We start from the raw sequence: 17412 nt of genomic DNA, 5'->3' as shown, positions 1-17412 counted from the left end.
TGCCCACCCCTAGTCCTAAGGGGTGGAGTTGCTCTTATATTGCTGGCTGTCAATGTGCAGTCGTTTGTCTGACGTTGTGAATCAGGCCAGACTTCCTTTGCCACGTCGCTGCATTCGGAGACGGCGTTTGTTGGGCCTTCACCACTTCACCTCTTCTACTTTATCTAGCCACGTCACTACTGACTCAATTTCTATTTTATTCTTATTGCTTCTAGTTTTCTCTTCATTAATAGCCATTAATTTTAATTAATCTAACCAAATTTAATCACTTTTACCATTTTTGCCCGGTAAATAGACTTCTCTGTGTCAAAAGTACAGTTGTTTTTCTTTCGACTTAGGTGTCTTGTTTGGTTGGCTAGACGTATTTTCGCTACGAATATATATATATATATATATATATATATTTTTTTTAAGGAAAAGAAATATGAACCAATGCATGGGACTTGTAACTCAAGTGAAAAAAGAAATATGAACTTTTGCAAAGGACTTGTAACCTAGTGTTAAAGAGCATTTACCATCCATTCGAGCTCCTAAATTCGATTCTCCCTTCCAATGAAATCTGAAGGTCTTTTATCAGTCCAAAAACTAGCAAAAAACAAGACAGACCTGAAGAATACTGGAAAGGGAATAAATTGAAACTTTGAACAATTACCAATCAAACGAGTATAATTTAAATTTGAGGAGGAAGAAAAAAACAGTTTGATCCAGAATCTTCGAGTATTAATGATAATAAATATCAACTGTACAAATTCCACCAGAAATGTACAAAGGCAGAGCCAAGCATAAACCCCGTCCACCACCATCCATTCCATACCAGGAGGATGAATGATGAGATCACGCCATGAAATAAAAATAAAAGGTAAGACGTCAGCATCATCATCAGTCTTCCTCCTCTTCACCATCAGCAGGCAGGCCCATATCATCTCCAATATCTTCAAGCAGCTTGTCCACGTCCTCCCCTAACTCCAACAACCTTGCACTCAATTTTTCCACCTTGGTCTGTTCTTGTCCAAGGCACACAAGAAGATCATTCAGTTCTGCCTCACTCTCCTTCTGCGCTTCTTCCCTTGCCTCTGCCCTAATTCCCTCTACATCTGGAACGGACAAAGACCCTCCTACGCCCTGCTGGCCTCTCACCTCCTTCTCCAGATGAAAATTCGCCTGTTCAAGACTGTTGTAAGCATCCGACAGGCTCTTCAGATCAGATTCCATTTTACCAGCTAAGCTTCTATACATGGATACCTCCGATTCAATTTTGGCTTTCTCTGCCTTGAGCAACTCCAACCGTTTAGATGCTTCTTGAAGATCTCGTCTCAATGTCTCTACCTGGACTCTGTCTGATCCCGCACCCTGCTCAGGCCGGGCATAACTGCTGCCCACACCAGTCGTTGCCACATCCTCAGCCAAAGTTGCATTGCGACCAAGGAGGTCCTAAAAGACAAGAAAGAATATCAAACCAACCATATTTTTTAATACAATTATATTCAAGCATTCATACAACGGCATGCTTATTCCAGAAACAACTAGGGTACTCATTTACATCACAAAGGGCACGTCTATCAAACTCAGGATTGAATGGTGTTGCATACGTGGTTGAAAATTGCATTTCTGGAAAATAGATGGAGGCCAACCCACACCATTAAATACCCATGGAGGCTCCAATCCACATCTTTGCAGAGATCCGCCCATAAATAGCCCTAGCCCACTTATGGCCGGATCCAAACACCTCTCTACTGACTGCCTCTTAAGTCCTAACTATTGTTGTACGTTGTGACAAACTCTTCAGAAAAAAGATTTCATAGTGCAAAAAATGACACGAAGAAAACGAGAAGCCAAGAGCTTGTGTACACAAAACAATACCTGTATCTCAGAGCATTGCTTCTCCACAAATGCTTTCAGCCGCTTTATATACTCCCTATCACTTTCCCCACTCTTCTGTTCCAATTCTGCTGGCACCACTGCCACCTTGCTCTTTGGCTGACTGTAAACCTCAACGATTTTCTCTCTGATGTTCACCTCCAAGCTCCTAACAAGGTTTACAAATGAAGCATCAAAGATTGAGGAGAGAACTGGATGATCCTCATTTTTCTGATCCAATAAATTGTTCTCATCAACATCTTCAATCTCTACCATACTAGCAGAAGCAGATCTGGTTAATTGTTTACGGGGCTGAGTAGCCCTCGCAGAGGTGAAAAGGAAGCTTTTCTGCATCTCATCAAACTTCAGAAAGTATGACGTGAGCCCAACCTTCTGGCTTATAGAATCAACTATAGTAAAAGCATCCTTCCCACTTTCAACTGATTTGTTGTAGATTACACACTCCCCAAGAAGAACAGCCGCCAATCCCTTTATGTACACTGTAGTAGACGAATTGGAGACCAACTCAAGAAGATATGTGATGTGGGGACGTGAATCTAGGAAGCAATTCACAGCACTAGGGAAATCAGATAGCCAAGTGACCAGCAATTTCAAGATAATTGGTTCAACATAAGAGTTTCCACTTGATTTTCCATCTTTGTTTTTCATGGAAGAGGCAAGGGCTAAGTATTTTACCACACGGTGCATTAGAGGCTCAGGAGCACCTAAAGATGGTGTAGGTGCCTCGAGTTCAATACGCAAAACCTGCAAATTGTTTCATAAGATTAGAACATTCTAAGAGTGATCTAGTAATTGCCCATACCATTCCAAAAGCAAGCAATCCCAATAAAAATTTTAAAGTGACGACAATTTTACTTCTTTTTCTTTTTGATGAGTGATAATACAATAAAACGAGCATCAAAGGTAATGCAAGTACATGGTTGGTATAAAATCAGTAAATCAAATAATTGCTACATCAGAAGACAGATCTCAGAAGACGATATAACTGCATACCCTTTCCTTGCACTGGATATTGTCCTTCATTACATGAGAAAGAACACTAGCAGCCCTGCAGCATGTCTGCACCTCAATATATTAGCTAATGGGACAGATATATTCTAGTCTTTTACAAAACTCAGATACTACTGAAGTATTACATTACCTCAAGATCACCATCATTCTCACTCAAGTTAAGACCTTGTAATAGCATGCTGCAAGAGAATCAAATTATTATAAAATTAGTCAGTGCAAGTAGCTTTTCCAACAAAGAAAGATGAAAAGAATAAGATGATCAAGCTTTAGCTGATGCTACAAAGGTTTGATAATTCAATCAAGCCTGAAATAATAAACACAGAATTTAGAAGCATGCAGTGAAAAAAAGCACATACAATACACAAACCTTCCAAAGGACATGTGCACATCTTCCTCAACAGGAGCATGAGCCATGGAATGAGGTTGAGGAATCAAAGTTGATGCTAACATAGTTTGGCCATCAGCATTTTTCTGATAAAAACCAGGTGGAAGAAAATTTATAACATAAAATTAGTAGTAAAAAGTATACGATCATGAAGCTGTAATTTTCGTATGCCAGTAATAAATTAAATATGCCCACGAAGCACAGCAAAGTAATCAATGGTATAAGGAGCATATACACATTATCAACCTCACAAAAGCTCTTAAAAACATAATCTGCAGCAACAAATTCTTGCATACTGGATGTCCGCAAGATGATTCGAAGAATTGAGTTCAAAGCAGGTTCCTGCAGCCCCTCTCCAAGAAATTTGCTTGCAAGGGCATCAAGATTCTTGGGATGTCCGGCAATCAGATTACCAATACATCGTAATGCCTGACAAAGCGAACAAACCCTAACAATTACATCAATCTCTACAAGGAACTATATAAACATCATTACCAAAAAGTTCCTAAACCAAATATGTGTCTTCCTTTTGAAAATCAGTATTAATTTTATCACCTAGCATGCCACATAAGTTTCAGGGAAACAGATACGGAGAGTTCATGTAATTAGTCCATAATGACAGGCTCAAAGGTAAAGTACTTTTATGTCCAGCTGACATTGATTGGTCGTATATAATATAGTGACATACTATCAAAAGATGCGTTTGTTGGGTGGGACTCTGTGCGTGTGTGCGCGTGCGTGAGAGAGAGAGAGAGAGAGAGAGAGAGAGGATGAAGGTGAAGAACTATCTTACTGCACAACGGACAGCAACAGGTGCCCACTGGCTTTCCACACCCAGCATTAGAAGATGGTCCAAGGCTTTCTTCTACATCAAGCAAATTAAAAAATCAGAAAGACTACATATCACAGAATTTTTAATTTAGTGAGAGAGTATTATAGACTACCTGAACAAGGGTTGTCCTATTTGTCAGCATATTTGCATCTTTTCCATGATCAGCCTCCAAACCTCCCATTATTAGCAAATTAAGAGTTTCCAACGCACTGAGTAGATTAATTGTCTACTGGCATGGAGTTTAATTCAAAGTCAACAACAAATTACCAGTAAGAGTTGTGCCATAATAAATAAAACAGTCTGCAATACAAAGTTATGAAAATCGAGTATCTAACCTTTTGTTGAGTGAAGCTGTAAGTACTCCCTCGTAGCTTCAAAATTGACATGAAGGGGTCAAATCCTATCGTCTCCCTCAGTAGTACCTGAATGACACATGCTTTTAATTAGAAGCAAAAAGAAACCAAATGCACAAATGACAACAATGATTACAAGAATAAGAGCAACAGCAAAAACTAAAAACCTGATTAGATGCATTCTTCCGAATAAGATTGTTCAGCAATTCAATACAGTCCTGCAGAAGTGTATTACATTAGAACCATTTCCAAAATCAATTGATTTCTCAATTTCTTTTAGAGATTAGCAGGTATTAGAAATGGGAACTTGATTTATGAAATACACACACATTTTATTTTGTAACACAGTGTGCCAACAGATATCCCTCTATAGGCAAGGCATTAGAACATGACAAGTAAGTGTTTTACAAATTTAGTACATAACAAACAAACATTTGCATCCCTTGCAGTGAAATAGTTGAAAATATTTATTTTACCTATAAAATTTGGTGAAAATATCAGTATAGTTATAAAGTCTAAACCTACCAAAGAAAGAAAGGCTTTAGATTCATGTCAATTTTACAAAACTAATCCGTAGAAGGAAGCTTGACAAGTGGTTTATCAGCAACGACACTTAAACAAGTCACACAGCGAATTAAATATGAAAAGAATTAGTCAAAGAGAATTACCTGCACAACAACACCACCATCAGAACCACCTTCTTCTTTGATGATGCTGAAAATCTTTTCCAAAGCACCTTCGAAGACCACAATTTTTTGAATTTCCTGAAATCATAATAATCTATCAGTTAATAAAAAGGTAAAAACACACTTTTCAGTTCTGATGGTTTAGCAATTGATAGCTTTTATGTATTAGTGTTCTGTTGTACTTTCGGAACGGACATCTTGCCCACTTGATTGTAATTTTATTGTTTACACCAACAAAATATTGAGTCTCTTTTCAAAAAAAGGAAAGAAACGCACTTTTCAGTCACAAGTTCAACAAATATAACTAAATAAAAAGAAGAGACAGAGGATCATGTAGGAGAAAAATCTTACCTCAGCTTCACGGGTCAAGTAAGTAAGAAGTAATAAGGCCTCATTTCGTATAACCTAGAAGGAAAACACAAAAGTTCAGTATGACTGAACAACAGGAAAAGATTGATACCACAATCATATTTCAATAATTCATAGGTTCCAAAAGATTTCAAAAAAATCCTCAAATAGAGAGGTGACCAATAAACACGAATTTTAGCTTAAAAGTTAAATTGTAGCGAAACATGTTGATAATAAAGTTAAATGCAAAATGATAAATTATCATTCAGTGAATTGTACCTCACGATCCATAAGCATATCCATTAAGCGAGTTATACCACGAGGTATGGTCAGAATGGCTTCCTGTAACCTGAAGAGGAACTCAGAAAAAATTATTTCTAAAACCACTAAAAGAATCCAAAAAAATTAGACTAAAGGGAAATAGTAGTTCTAAACTGATACCTATTTGGAGAATTTGTAAGAAGAGCTGTCAAAAGTTGAAGAGTGTAATATCGTACATAGAAATCCTCCTCTGACTGCAAAAACAACAAAAGTAAATATAACATTGTCAAACTATGTGCATGAACCAAGAAAATATAGCAAAAATCAAGCAACTTTAAATAGAATGATGAAAAGAATTTTGCAAATATAAAACTCTAACCAACAAACTCAGAAGAAGTGAAATGTTGTCTGCTTCTCTGGAGAGCAAATCAGCGTTCATTAGAGCTGGTTGAATTTCATTCTTCGGGCCTTTTGCATGGTCAATAGGAGTCAAGGCACTTACAAGAGTTTCTAGGGCACCTCGAACCTGCATATGCGGAAAACATAAATGAGACTTTATGCATGAATATAAATTGACATTAAGAATTACGTTTGGAGGAAAGTTCATAAGAATCGCTGGGACAGGTGAAAAGGACATAACAATCACATTCGCATTCCTAAAAAGATGCAGAACAAGTGAAATATCTCTATCAGAAAATAAAAACAGTTCCATCAGTGGCACCCGAACAGTTTCAATAAAACACCACAACGGATTCTACACCATGATAATTCGGGAAAAACAAAGCGATTAAGGGGAAATGTGAAAAGAAGAAGAAAATTTAGCAACCATTTCAACATCATCGCATTCTTCCTTTAATATGCCCATCATAACAGGAAAGCCTGCAAAAAAGAAAAAAAGAAATGAATGAAAAATGTCATAGATGACAATCATAAAATGAAAAACTAAACCACTGTTGCAATTTGCAAACAAGAAGAGGAGCAATCACCCATTGCTCCAAATGCTAGCTGTGCATTAGAGCTTTCTGCCACAACAGATTGAAGCTCGAGCATAGCAGTCCTCCTGTCTTCTGACAGTTTACCATTGCTAATACAATCGAGCAAGCGTTCAACATAGCTACATATTGAAACAATGACAGAGTAGATTGGTCACATACCATTCAACAATTATAACTAAGCAACAGCGGGAGTAGTGTGTATGGATTTGGTGAATATAGAAGGAGGGAAGTACCTATCTTCATTTGAAGAACCAGATTTCTCGTTGCCAAAAACGAGCCCTACAACCCCCTGCACGCGAAGCCATAAGAGACCAAACGAGTTTGTAAGGACAAAAGAAAGACAAAGAGAGAGAGGGAGAAGTTAGGTCACCTTGTAACCAGAGACCAAATCCATTGCCGATTTCTCAGGTCACACTGAGACTCGAGAAATCCTGCAACCAAACACCAAGAAAATTCAGCCAAATTTAGCGCGAATTAATCAGAGAAACCCTAAATTGGAAGCAAAATTTGTTGAAACACAAAATGACTTGCCTGCTTGAGAAACTGAAACCGGGAAGATAATCAATTAAGCTGACGAATCGATGAGAGGGATATGAAGTGATCGATCTAATCTAAGAGATTCACTTTTGCTTTCGAGGATTTTTTTATTTTTTTTATTTTTTTTGGGTAAATTCTAAGTCCTGACCAAAACGTAGAACATGGCACAGCTACGCTAACACTCTATTCTTCTCGCTGAGCCTAAGAAGAAGAAGTAATTTTGATAATATAAAATAAAAAAGAATTAATTACGTGTAAACTCACTGACCCGAGACCCATCAATGTCAAATATGGCAACTTACGTCCTCGGCGGAAGCATTTGGGGTTATTGTGCCTTCCAGCCCACTTCCAGCTTATTTGGTTTGCACAGAAAACCCAGCCCAAAAGCCAAAAATCAAAACAAACCACTAAAAAAAGAACACAGAGCCTTTGTCGCAGAAATTCTAGCAAACCTAAGTTGGCCCAGGATTAAATTTGGGCTGCCAGCAGAGTAGGTTAAGTGGTACAGAATATCTCTCAATTTCTCTCGATTTTGTTAGTCTAACAAGCATTTGCCCTTTTTGGGGTGCACAGTGCACTGGTGGCAATAGGTCGGGTACAGTGGCGGATTCATAAATTTTTCAACGGATGTGCAATTTTTAAAAGGATAAAAGCTCTTTAAAAAAACTATTTCAAATGCTCTTAATCTAACCAAAATCAATACCAATTAATCTAATCAAAATCAATCTCAATTAATCTAATCAAAATGCATATCAAATTCTCAATTAAATAAATGAATCATAATTGATCATACCTCGAGTCGCGCATAGTCACTTTCTGCTTAAATTTGCTATTGATCATACAAATACAGAGAGCTAAATCAGAAAAATAAAAATAAAAATAACATTTAGAAAAATTCTAAAGACCATTTAAAGATTACAGTGTGCCCTTTGTAGACTTAAAAGAAAAATCCAAAAAGTCTTAAATTAAATAAATAAATAAATCCGAAGAGCCTTTTGCTACTGAAGAAGAAAAACAAAACCAGACCTTCTTGTTGTTGTTGGGTTTGCTTTGCCTTTGCTAAACAAGAAAAGTAAAAACAAGATATTTGTATTTTTTATTCAGAAATTTGTTTGATATCAGCACATTAGTGCATAGATTGCTGCGAGAACACCGAGCCCTCTCAATCAAAAATTCTAATTCCTAGTTGATTAATTAGTAATTACATTTGAACAGTGGATGGGAGTAAGGGTTTAAGGCTTCTAAACTTGGATTGGACGATCGTCTTCTATAGAAGGTAAGGCTTTTTCTTCACTACGTTGTTTTATTTTTATTTTAAAACTCTGGTCCAAAACGACGTCGTTTTGGCCAGAGCTTTTTTTTATAAATATAAAAAATAAAAATAAAAAAAAGATCGCGTTGTACGTTGTTGGCGCAGCAAACTGATAAAACATCTTTGAGGCATTAGGACGAGCACATGGCGAGCACACCAGCAGAGGGGCAGTTTCCAACTTCTTCCATGGCTTTCCAGCAAGGGGAGGTGCAGTTGCACCTCCTTGCGCCTCTGTGGATCCACCACTGGTCGGGTAGGGACCGGGTATGACAATACCATTCCCATCCCCGCCTCCGTCCCCGAACCCATCCCCGTCCCCGTCAAGGGACTATCCCCCATATCGGCCCCGAATCCCCAAATTTTTTTCATAAAAAAATATCATATATTTTAACATTAAGTTACATATTAAATTATCATTAAACACATCCAAATTAACTATAAAGTTCAACTCAACTATTCAAAATCACATTAATATGAAATTTCAGAGAAGATTAGGAATAATTAAGAGAGGGAAGTTAACTTAGGGTTAAACATAAATATTATATTTATTTATTTATTTATTTATTTATTTATTTATTTATTTAAATATAAACATATATATTTTCGGGGATGGGAACGTCAATACCATCCCCTCCCCATATCCGTCAGGGATTTTTCAAGTTCGGGGATCCTCATATCCGATACCCATTTCGTCCCGAAATCTCATTCCGTTAGGGTCAGGGAGCCTACGAGCGACAGTGACTCTACCGTTGCCGGATGAAGTTGTGGATGATGGGTTCGCTACGACGAAGCCTCGTGAGTTGAGCAACACAGACAGAGTCGCTAGTTGAGCCTGGGGAAGTTCCTTTGTGTTCTTGCATTCTTTCAGAGAAAGAGAGAGAGAATGATTTTTCTTTTTATTTTGATTTTAAATGAAAATTAATTATTTAATATAATTTTACTTATTTTGTATAATAGTTTATTAGTTTTCTGTCCACGTCAATTTAAAAAATGGGTCCCACAAATGATACATTGGCAGATAACAGATTTTCTGACGGTCTCGCTAACGAAAGGGGCAAATTGTAAGTTTTCCACGACGTTGAATATGTACTTGTAAATGTCCTCAAAATCATATATGAACTCATAAATGACTCTATAAGCTGTGGGATTTACTGTAATTTGTCCAAAATAAAAAATAGAGAATTAATTACGTGTAAACTCACTGACCCGAGACCCATCAATGTCAAATCTGGCAAGTTATAAGTGGCAACTTACGTCCTCGGCCGAAGCATTTTGGGTTATTGTGCTTTCGAGCCCACTTCAAGCTTATTTAGTTTGCACAGAATACCCAGCCCGCATGCCAAAAAACAAAACAAACCACGAAAAAAAGGAACACAAAGCCTTTGTGGTAGAAACTCTAGCAAACCAAAGTAGGCCCAAGATTAAATTTGGGCTGTCCTCAGGTCCAATGTTGGGGTTTACCAGGCCCTGGTTTTATTTGTTAGGAAACTGGCCCACCTCAAGACCCAATGCGTACGATATGGCCCAAGATTACATACATACATGTAAAACAAGCACCTTCAGGTTGGAGTTGAAGGTGAAATGTTGAAAAGAATTTTGCAAATATAATTAGAGAACTCTGAAACAACTCGGAAGAAATGAAATGTTGTCTGCTTCTCTGGAGAGCAAATCAGCGTTCATTAGAGCTGGTTCAATTTCATTCTTTGGGCCTTTAGCATTGTCAACACACGACTCCATTCGTTTTTTTAAACGTGACATTTGTTATCTTCTTGATCATTCAAATTTATCTAGTGATCATGAATGTGCCACGTAATTTTTTCAATTCCCAAATATGACAGTATGATATTGCAGAAGAACTCTCCTCCTTCCCTCTTACCAATCTCTCCTCTTTTGACCACCCACACCCCAAAAAAAACTCTCCTCTTCCTCCCCAAAATGGCAGTATGCTTTGAATACGGAACAGTATGATATTGCACAAGAACTCTGAAAACAAGCTCACATTACTGAGGTTTGATGTATCATCCTGATTACTAACAGGTGCGCATGGTTTGTGTCGTAATATCTTTTTATCTATCTCCCTAGATTTTCTATGAGCCGCACCCGCACTAACGGAACTTGAGATTACAGAAACTAAAAGGAGGCAGAGTCGCTGCATCTGCAAAAGATGAAAGTTTTCATCTTAAATAATTTGATTCTCATGTAAGATGTGGTGTCAACTAGTCTATAACAGGAATGCTTCACAATTCAATTGCAGTCATGTTGGGATCATAGTTAGTGTCGAATTTTGTAAATCTGGAGCAATTTCTAGGCTATCTATTACAAAAGCTTTGAACAATCAATAAAAGAAATAGCAGAATCATCATGGAATAGATAGAACTGGATTTATGTGGTTCATTGTTTCTATTTCTGCTTTCCTGCTTATTTGAATTCATTTCCTATGATCACTTATTATGCAATTTGAGTCGTCTTACACATTCTTTTAATGATTGCGCTTCATAATTTATACAAACTAAAGCAAAAATCTCAACTTCGTTGTTTTAAATATCTTTTGTGCACCTAAATGAGTGGTTACTTTTTTGGTCCCCATCTTTTTACTTGGGTTGATGACTGTTTGCTCCAAAATCCTCGTGGAACAAGTACGGACACAAAACTCTCTCATACGTCTGATGCATTTAACGGAAAGAATCCAATCTTTAATGTACTTGTTAGCAATCAAGGAAGTCAATTCATTATCTATTACAAGAAAGTGGAATTCTAAAAGAAAACAATTTTCTCTAACACTAGCATATAAAGGCAACTTATCCTAGAAGATCATCATCTCAAAGGGAAAATCCTAGAACACCAACTTCATCACCTTGAACTCTTCTAACAAGTCTCTCACTATCAAAACTGCTTTCATTTCATTCATCCCAAAACCAATCGATACCAAACTGTCACGTACATCAACAGAGCAATCGAGACCACCAAAGGATGGACATGATTAAAAGCTTTTGAAAGAAACCTTTTAGATATTAGCACAGATGAATCTGGATACCACACCTTATTTTCTAACATATATGCTAAAGGAGGGAAGTGGTATGAATTTGAAAAAATGTTTGGTCCAAGGCAGCTCCATAGCTACAGTATAATTGAGCTTGATAAGCAAGTTAGACAATAAACTAATGATAACATTCACATCTGTGACAATGCATATGCAACAATTGAAAATCCAGAATTTAGAAATCATAACACCAGACTACTTATTCGCAATACATCATCTAATGATAACATTCACATCTGTGACAATGCATATGCAACAATTGAAATTCCAGAATTTACAATTAGAACACCGAACTTATCCACAATACAACATCTAATGATAATATTCACATCTGTGACAATGCATATGCAACAACTGAAAATCCAGAATTCATAACACTGAACTACTTATCTGCAATACAACATCAATCTCAAAACAGGAGATAAATAAGAGGCTACATTACTTAGGGGCAGAATTAAGTATACTAGTAAAATAATATACATTTAACATTACCTCACAGAAAAGAAGACGATCAAGATCATGCCGAAAGAGCTGAACAAACACCTCTACAAGCATTCCACAATGCAGAAATGCAAGCTTCCAGAAATTCAATAAACTCCTCCGAGAGGCGCGGCTGCAAATACAAGGCAATGCCAAAGTGCCCAATGGAATCATTGGGGAGCAGCACTGTGTCAAGCTTCGACTTGGCTGCAACAAATGTTGCAGCATTGTGGACCCGGGATTGGGCATTGGACCGATGATTGTGCAGCAAATCCATAAGCTGAGGTTGTGCAGCTGCTGAGGCAGGATCTGACCTCCTAAACAGACATTGACTTCTTTAAGAAATATATAACAATTCTAAAAAGAAATAACAAAAAACAGAAAATAACAACCTGCAACAAAACCCTTAAAAAATAAATAAAAGAAATTAATAACAAAAAATACAGAAAACAACAACTTGCAACAAAACCCAAAAAAATAAACAAAAGAAATTTAAACACAGAGAGAGATCAGACCTATGATCCCGGAGTTCGTCTAGAAAAAGCCCACCTTCTAGCATATATATTGTATCAACGATATCAAAGGCATCTCAAAGATCTTCCGTAAGACTAGATCGCCTAAATATAATATACCAATTAGAAAAGAAATCAACACTAAAATCAAAAACAAAAACAAAACCCTAAAAAGACATAATAAAACTCACCGATCAGACATCCTCTCTCTCTCTCTCTCTCTCTCTGTGTAGAGGACAACATGGTTTTAAGTAGGCTTAGGCCCAAAAGTTGGCCTTTATAAGCCACTGAGTACAATTACTGTGAGCTTGGCCTTTATAATACACTCACTTAGAGGAAGAATAAGTAATTGTACTCAGTGGCTTAAGGCCAACTTTTGGGCCTAAGCCTACTTAAAACCATGTTGTCCTCTACACCGAGAGAGACAGAGAGAGAGAGAGCAGGGAGAGCGTCCTGTGCGAGAGAGAGTGCTATGTGAGAGGATGTTTGATTGGTGAGTTTTATTACATCTTTTGAGGGTTTTGTTTTTGTTTCTGATTTAGTGTTTGATTTCTTTTCTAATTGGTATATTATATTTAGGCGATCTAGTCTTACGGAAGATCTTCGAGATGGCTTTGATATCGTTGATACAAAATATATTATAGAAGGTGGGCTTTTTCCAGACGAACTCTGGGATCATAGGTCTGATCTCTCTCTGTGTTTAAATTTCTTTTGTTTATTTTTTTGGGTTTTGTTGCAAGTTGTTGTTTTCTGTATTTTTTGTTATTAATTTCTTTTATTTATTTTTTAAGGGTTCTGTTGCAGGTTGTTATTTTCTGTTTTTTGTTATTTCTTTTTAGAATTGTTATATATTTCTTAAAGAAGTCAATGTCTGTTTAGGAGGCCAGATCCTACCTCAGCAGCTGCACAACCTCAGCTTATGGATTTGTTGCACAATCATCGGTCCAATGCCCAATCCCGGGTCCATAATGCTGCAACATTCGTTGCAGCCAAGTCGAAGCTTGACACAATGCTGCTCCCCAATGAGTCCATTGGACACTTTGGCATTGCCTTGTATTTGCAGCCGCGCCTCTCGGAGGAGTTTATTGAATTTCTGGAAGCTTGCATTTCTGTCTTTCTGCATTGTGGATGCTATCATTAGATGTTGTATTGTGGATAAAGTTCAGTGTTGTAATTCTAAATTCTGGATTTTCAAATGTTGCATATGCATTGTAACAGATGTGAATGTTATCATTAGTTGTATTGTGGTTAAAGTTCAGTGTTATAATTCTGAATTCAGGATTTTCAATTGTTGCATACACATTGTGACAGATGTGAATGTTTTCATTAAATGATGTATTGTGGATAAAGCTCAGTGTTATAATTCTAAAAAGCAATAGTAAAACTTACAGATCAGACATCCTCGCAAAGCAATCACTCTCGCACAGCAATCTCTCTCTCACTGTGTAGAAGACAATATGATTTTAAGGGTGTGGTATAATAGGCTGTAAGGCCACTGAGAACAAATTAATGTGAGCTGGGCCCAATAGAGGACCTTTACAATAAAGGCAATTATAAAAATTAAAAAAATAGATAAATAAGAGATAAATAACAGAAGAGGAAAAAATAATTATCGTACATAAAATCAAACTGATTAAACATAGTATACCCGAAACAATGAAACAGTAAACATACTATACCCGAAACATTAACAAAGATTTAATCCTTAATCGGAAAAAAATATCTAAATACGAAAAGATAAAATTTGAATCATCGGGAAAATTAAAGTCTTTGAATCTAACCCTCAAAATAAATCATATAAAGAGGAATTGTTTTATTTTGTGTTGGGGCTTAAGAAGGATACATTTTATATTTGGGTTTTTTTTATTTTTTTCTCTCTTACTTCCAGTTTTTGGAATTGGGGGGTGTCTAGCGAAAGAGCAAAAAAACCACCAAACGGCTATAATTGGCGTTACAAATTTCAATATGACTGAACAACAGGAAAAGATTGATACCACAATCATATTTCAATAATTCATAGGTTCCAAAAGATTTCAAAAAAAATCCTCAAATAGAGAGGTGACCAATAAACACGAATTTTAGCTTAAAAGTTAAATTGTAGCGAAACATGTCGATAATAGAGTTAAATGCAAAATGATAAATTATCATTCAGTGAATTGTACCTCACGATCCATAAGCATATCCATTGAGCGAGTTATACCACGAGGTATGGTCAGAATGGCTTCCTGTAACCTGAAGAGGAACTTAGAAAAAATTATTTCTAAAACCACTAAAAGAATCCAAAAAAATTAGACTAAAGGGAAATAGTAGTTCTAAACTGATACCTATTTGGAGAATTTGTGAGAAGAGCTGTCAAAAGTTGAAGAGTGTAATATCGTACATAGAAATCGTCCTCTGACTGCAAAAACAACAAAAATAAATATAAACATTGTCAAACTATGTGCATGAACCAAGAAAACATAGCAAAAATCAAGCAACTTTAAATAGAATGATGAAAAGAATTTTGCAAATATAATTAGAGAACTCTAACCAACAAACTCAGAAGAAGTGAAATGTTGTCAGCTTCTCTGGAGAGCAAATCAGCGTTCATTAGAGCTGGTTGAATTTCATTCTTTGGGCCTTTTGCATGGTCAATAGGAGTCAAGGCACTTACAAGAGTTTCTAGGGCACCTCGAACCTGCATATGCGGAAAACATAAATGAGACTTTATGCATGAATATAAATTGACATTAAGAATTACGTTTGGAGGAAAGTTCAAAGAATCACTGGGACAGGTGAAAAGTGCATAACAATCACATTCGCATTCCTAAAAAGATGCAGGAAAAGTGAAATAAGTCTATCAGAAAATAAAAACAGTTCCATCAGTGGCACCCGAACAGTTTCAATAAAACACCAGAACGGATTCTACACCATGATAACTCGGGAAAAACAATGCGATTAAGGGGAAATGTGAAAAGAAGAAGAAAATTTAACAACCATTTCAACATCATCGCGTTCTTCCTCTAATATGCCCATCATAACAGGAAAGCCTGCAAAAAAGAAAAAAAATAAATGAATGAAAAATGTCATAGATGACAAACATAAAATGAAAAACTAAACCACTGTTGCAATTTGCAAACAAGAAGAGGAGCAATCACCCATTGCTCCAAATGCTAGCTGTGCATTAGAGCTTTCTGCCACAACAGATTGAAGCTCGAGCATAGCAGTCCTCCTGTCCTCTGACAGTTTACCATTGCTAATACAATCGAGCAAGCGTTCAACATAGCTACATATTGAAACAATGACAGAGTAGATTGGTCACATACCATTCAACAATTATAACTAAGCAACAGCGGGAGTAGTGTGTATGGAATTTGGTGAATATAGGAGTGAAGTACCTATCTTCATTTGAAGATTCATTTGAAGAACCAGATTTCTCTTGCCGAAAACGAGCCCTACAACCCCCTGCACGCGAAGCCATAAGAGACCAAACGAGTTTGTAAGGACAAATGAAAGACAGAGAGAGAGAGGGAGAAGTTAGGTCACCTTGTAACCAGAGACCAAATCCATTGCCGATTACTCAGGTCACACTGAGACTCGAGAAATCCTGCAACCAAACACCAAGAAAATTCAGCCAATTTTAGCGCGAATTAATCAGAGAAACCCTAAATTGGAAGCAAAATTTGTTGAAACACAAAATGACTTGCCTGCTTGAGAAACTGAGTCCGGGAAGATAATCAATTAAGCTGACAAATCGATGAGAGGAATATGAAGTGATCGATCTAGTCTAAGAGATTCACTTTTGCTGTCGCAGATCTTTTTTTTTTTCTTTCTTTTTTTTTCCCTTTTTTTTTTTGTTTGTTTGTTTGGGGGGGGTTGTAACTTGTAAATTCTAAGTCCTGATCAAAACGCAGAACATGGCACAGCTACGCTAACACTCTTTTCTTCTCGCTGAGCCTAAGAAGAAGAATTTTGATAATATAAAATACGTGTAAACTCACTGACCCGAGACCCATCAATGTCAAATATTGCAAGGTACAAGTGGCAACTTACGTCCTCGGCGGAAGCATTTCGGGTTATGGTGCCTTCCAGCCCACTTCCAGCTTATTTCGTTTGCACAAAAAACCCAGCCCAAAAGCCAAAAAACAAAACAAGCCACTAAAAATAGAACACAGAGCCTTTGTCGCAGAAATTCTAGCAAACCTAAGTTGGCCCAAGATTAAATTTGGGCTGTCCTGCAGAGTAGGTTAAGTGGTACAGAATATCTGTCAATTTCTCTCGATTTTGTTAGTCTAACAAGCATTTGCCTTTTTTGGGGTGCACTGGTGAGAAGAGTCTATTATAGGGCCAGACAATGACTTGGCCGGGGATTTCTAGCTCTAGTTGTACTAGGATATTTTATATCTGCACACAAGATAAGACTTGATTCAGTGCCTCCCATTTCTTGATTTTTTTTTTTTTTAAATAAAAATTATGGTACTCATTAAAAGTCATAAGATTGTCTATTCAAGGCTCAAAAATACATTTGTTCCCGGAAAAAGAAAGGCAGGTCTCAACAAGACAAGGTGGTGTGGCTCCCCTAACAAAGTTGGCAGCTTTTTTCGTTATTTTATTAGGTCATGTTTTTATTTGTTTGATTTTAGCAAACGACCCAACAAAAGTCAAAAGTTTAGGACATAAATCCCCGCGCCGTGGACGATGTGCTCTAGGCATGCATCTCTCTTGCAATTTGCTTATATAATCATGGAGGAGATAAACAATTGTTAATACACAACACAATGGCTGAATACCATATAAACAATT

The 17412-nt window shown here is 36.9% G+C and overlaps 3 protein-coding genes across 4 annotated transcripts; all 3 read right to left on the bottom strand.

Annotated features, from left to right (window-relative positions):
- Positions 1-648: 648 nt before the first annotated feature.
- LOC117621191 (golgin candidate 6) lies at positions 649-16460 on the bottom strand. Of its 2 annotated transcripts, none has more exons than XM_034351528.1 (20): positions 16317-16460; positions 7120-7180; positions 6983-7038; positions 6741-6868; positions 6581-6633; positions 6134-6280; positions 5935-6008; positions 5773-5842; positions 5497-5550; positions 5128-5223; positions 4627-4677; positions 4442-4528; positions 4219-4332; positions 4068-4139; positions 3521-3703; positions 3257-3360; positions 3020-3068; positions 2872-2937; positions 1861-2622; positions 649-1431 (listed from the first exon to the last, which is right to left on the bottom strand). In XM_034351528.1, the coding sequence occupies exons 2-20, from the start codon at positions 7141-7143 to the stop codon at positions 880-882; spliced, it is 2742 nt and encodes a 913-aa protein (XP_034207419.1). In that variant the 5' UTR covers positions 7144-7180; positions 16317-16460; the 3' UTR covers positions 649-879. The 2 variants fall into 2 exon arrangements, with proteins under 2 accessions (XP_034207419.1, XP_034207418.1); XM_034351527.1 differs by lacking the exon at positions 16317-16460 and adding an exon at positions 7281-7483.
- Positions 10314-12445, bottom strand: LOC117621195. Its single transcript, XM_034351534.1, has 2 exons — positions 12131-12445; positions 10314-10753 (listed from the first exon to the last, which is right to left on the bottom strand). Exons 1-2 carry the CDS (start codon positions 12365-12367, stop codon positions 10382-10384), a joined length of 609 nt encoding a protein of 202 aa, XP_034207425.1. The 5' UTR covers positions 12368-12445; the 3' UTR covers positions 10314-10381.
- LOC117622023 (golgin candidate 6-like) lies at positions 11240-16090 on the bottom strand. Its single transcript, XM_034352530.1, has 8 exons — positions 16008-16090; positions 15768-15895; positions 15607-15659; positions 15161-15307; positions 14955-15028; positions 14793-14862; positions 14020-14071; positions 11240-11715 (listed from the first exon to the last, which is right to left on the bottom strand). The coding sequence occupies exons 1-7, from the start codon at positions 16088-16090 to the stop codon at positions 14069-14071; spliced, it is 558 nt and encodes a 185-aa protein (XP_034208421.1). The 3' UTR covers positions 11240-11715; positions 14020-14068.
- Positions 16461-17412: the final 952 nt, after the last annotated feature.

The sequence above is a fragment of the Prunus dulcis genome, chromosome 3 (assembly GCF_902201215.1).
Source record: "Prunus dulcis chromosome 3, ALMONDv2, whole genome shotgun sequence".
NCBI lineage: Eukaryota > Viridiplantae > Streptophyta > Magnoliopsida > Rosales > Rosaceae > Prunus > Prunus dulcis.
The sequence above is the reverse complement of the archived record's forward strand: the minus strand, read 5'-3'. Positions and strand labels throughout refer to the sequence as shown.

Coding starts and splice junctions, on each gene's coding strand:
- LOC117622023 (XM_034352530.1), bottom strand. CDS start 16,090: ATGGCTTCGCGTGCAGGGGGTTGTAGGGCTCGTTTTCGGCAAGAGAAA. Junction 15,308..15,606: donor AACGCGATGATGTTGAAATG/GTTGTTAAATTT, acceptor CCGCATATGCAG/GTTCGAGGTGCCCTAGAAAC. Junction 15,029..15,160: donor CACTTCTTCTGAGTTTGTTG/GTTAGAGTTCTC, acceptor TTGTTTTTGCAG/TCAGAGGACGATTTCTATGT.
- LOC117621195 (XM_034351534.1), bottom strand. CDS start 12,367: ATGCCCAATCCCGGGTCCACAATGCTGCAACATTTGTTGCAGCCAAGT. Junction 10,754..12,130: donor ATCGTCTTCTTTTCTGTGAG/GTAATGTTAAAT, acceptor CATCTTTTGCAG/ATGCAGCGACTCTGCCTCCT.
- LOC117621191 (XM_034351528.1), bottom strand. CDS start 7,143: ATGGATTTGGTCTCTGGTTACAAG. Junction 6,869..6,982: donor GGTTCTTCAAATGAAGATAG/GTACTTCCCTCC, acceptor TTCAATATGTAG/CTATGTTGAACGCTTGCTCG. Junction 6,009..6,133: donor CACTTCTTCTGAGTTTGTTG/GTTAGAGTTTTA, acceptor TTGTTTTTGCAG/TCAGAGGAGGATTTCTATGT.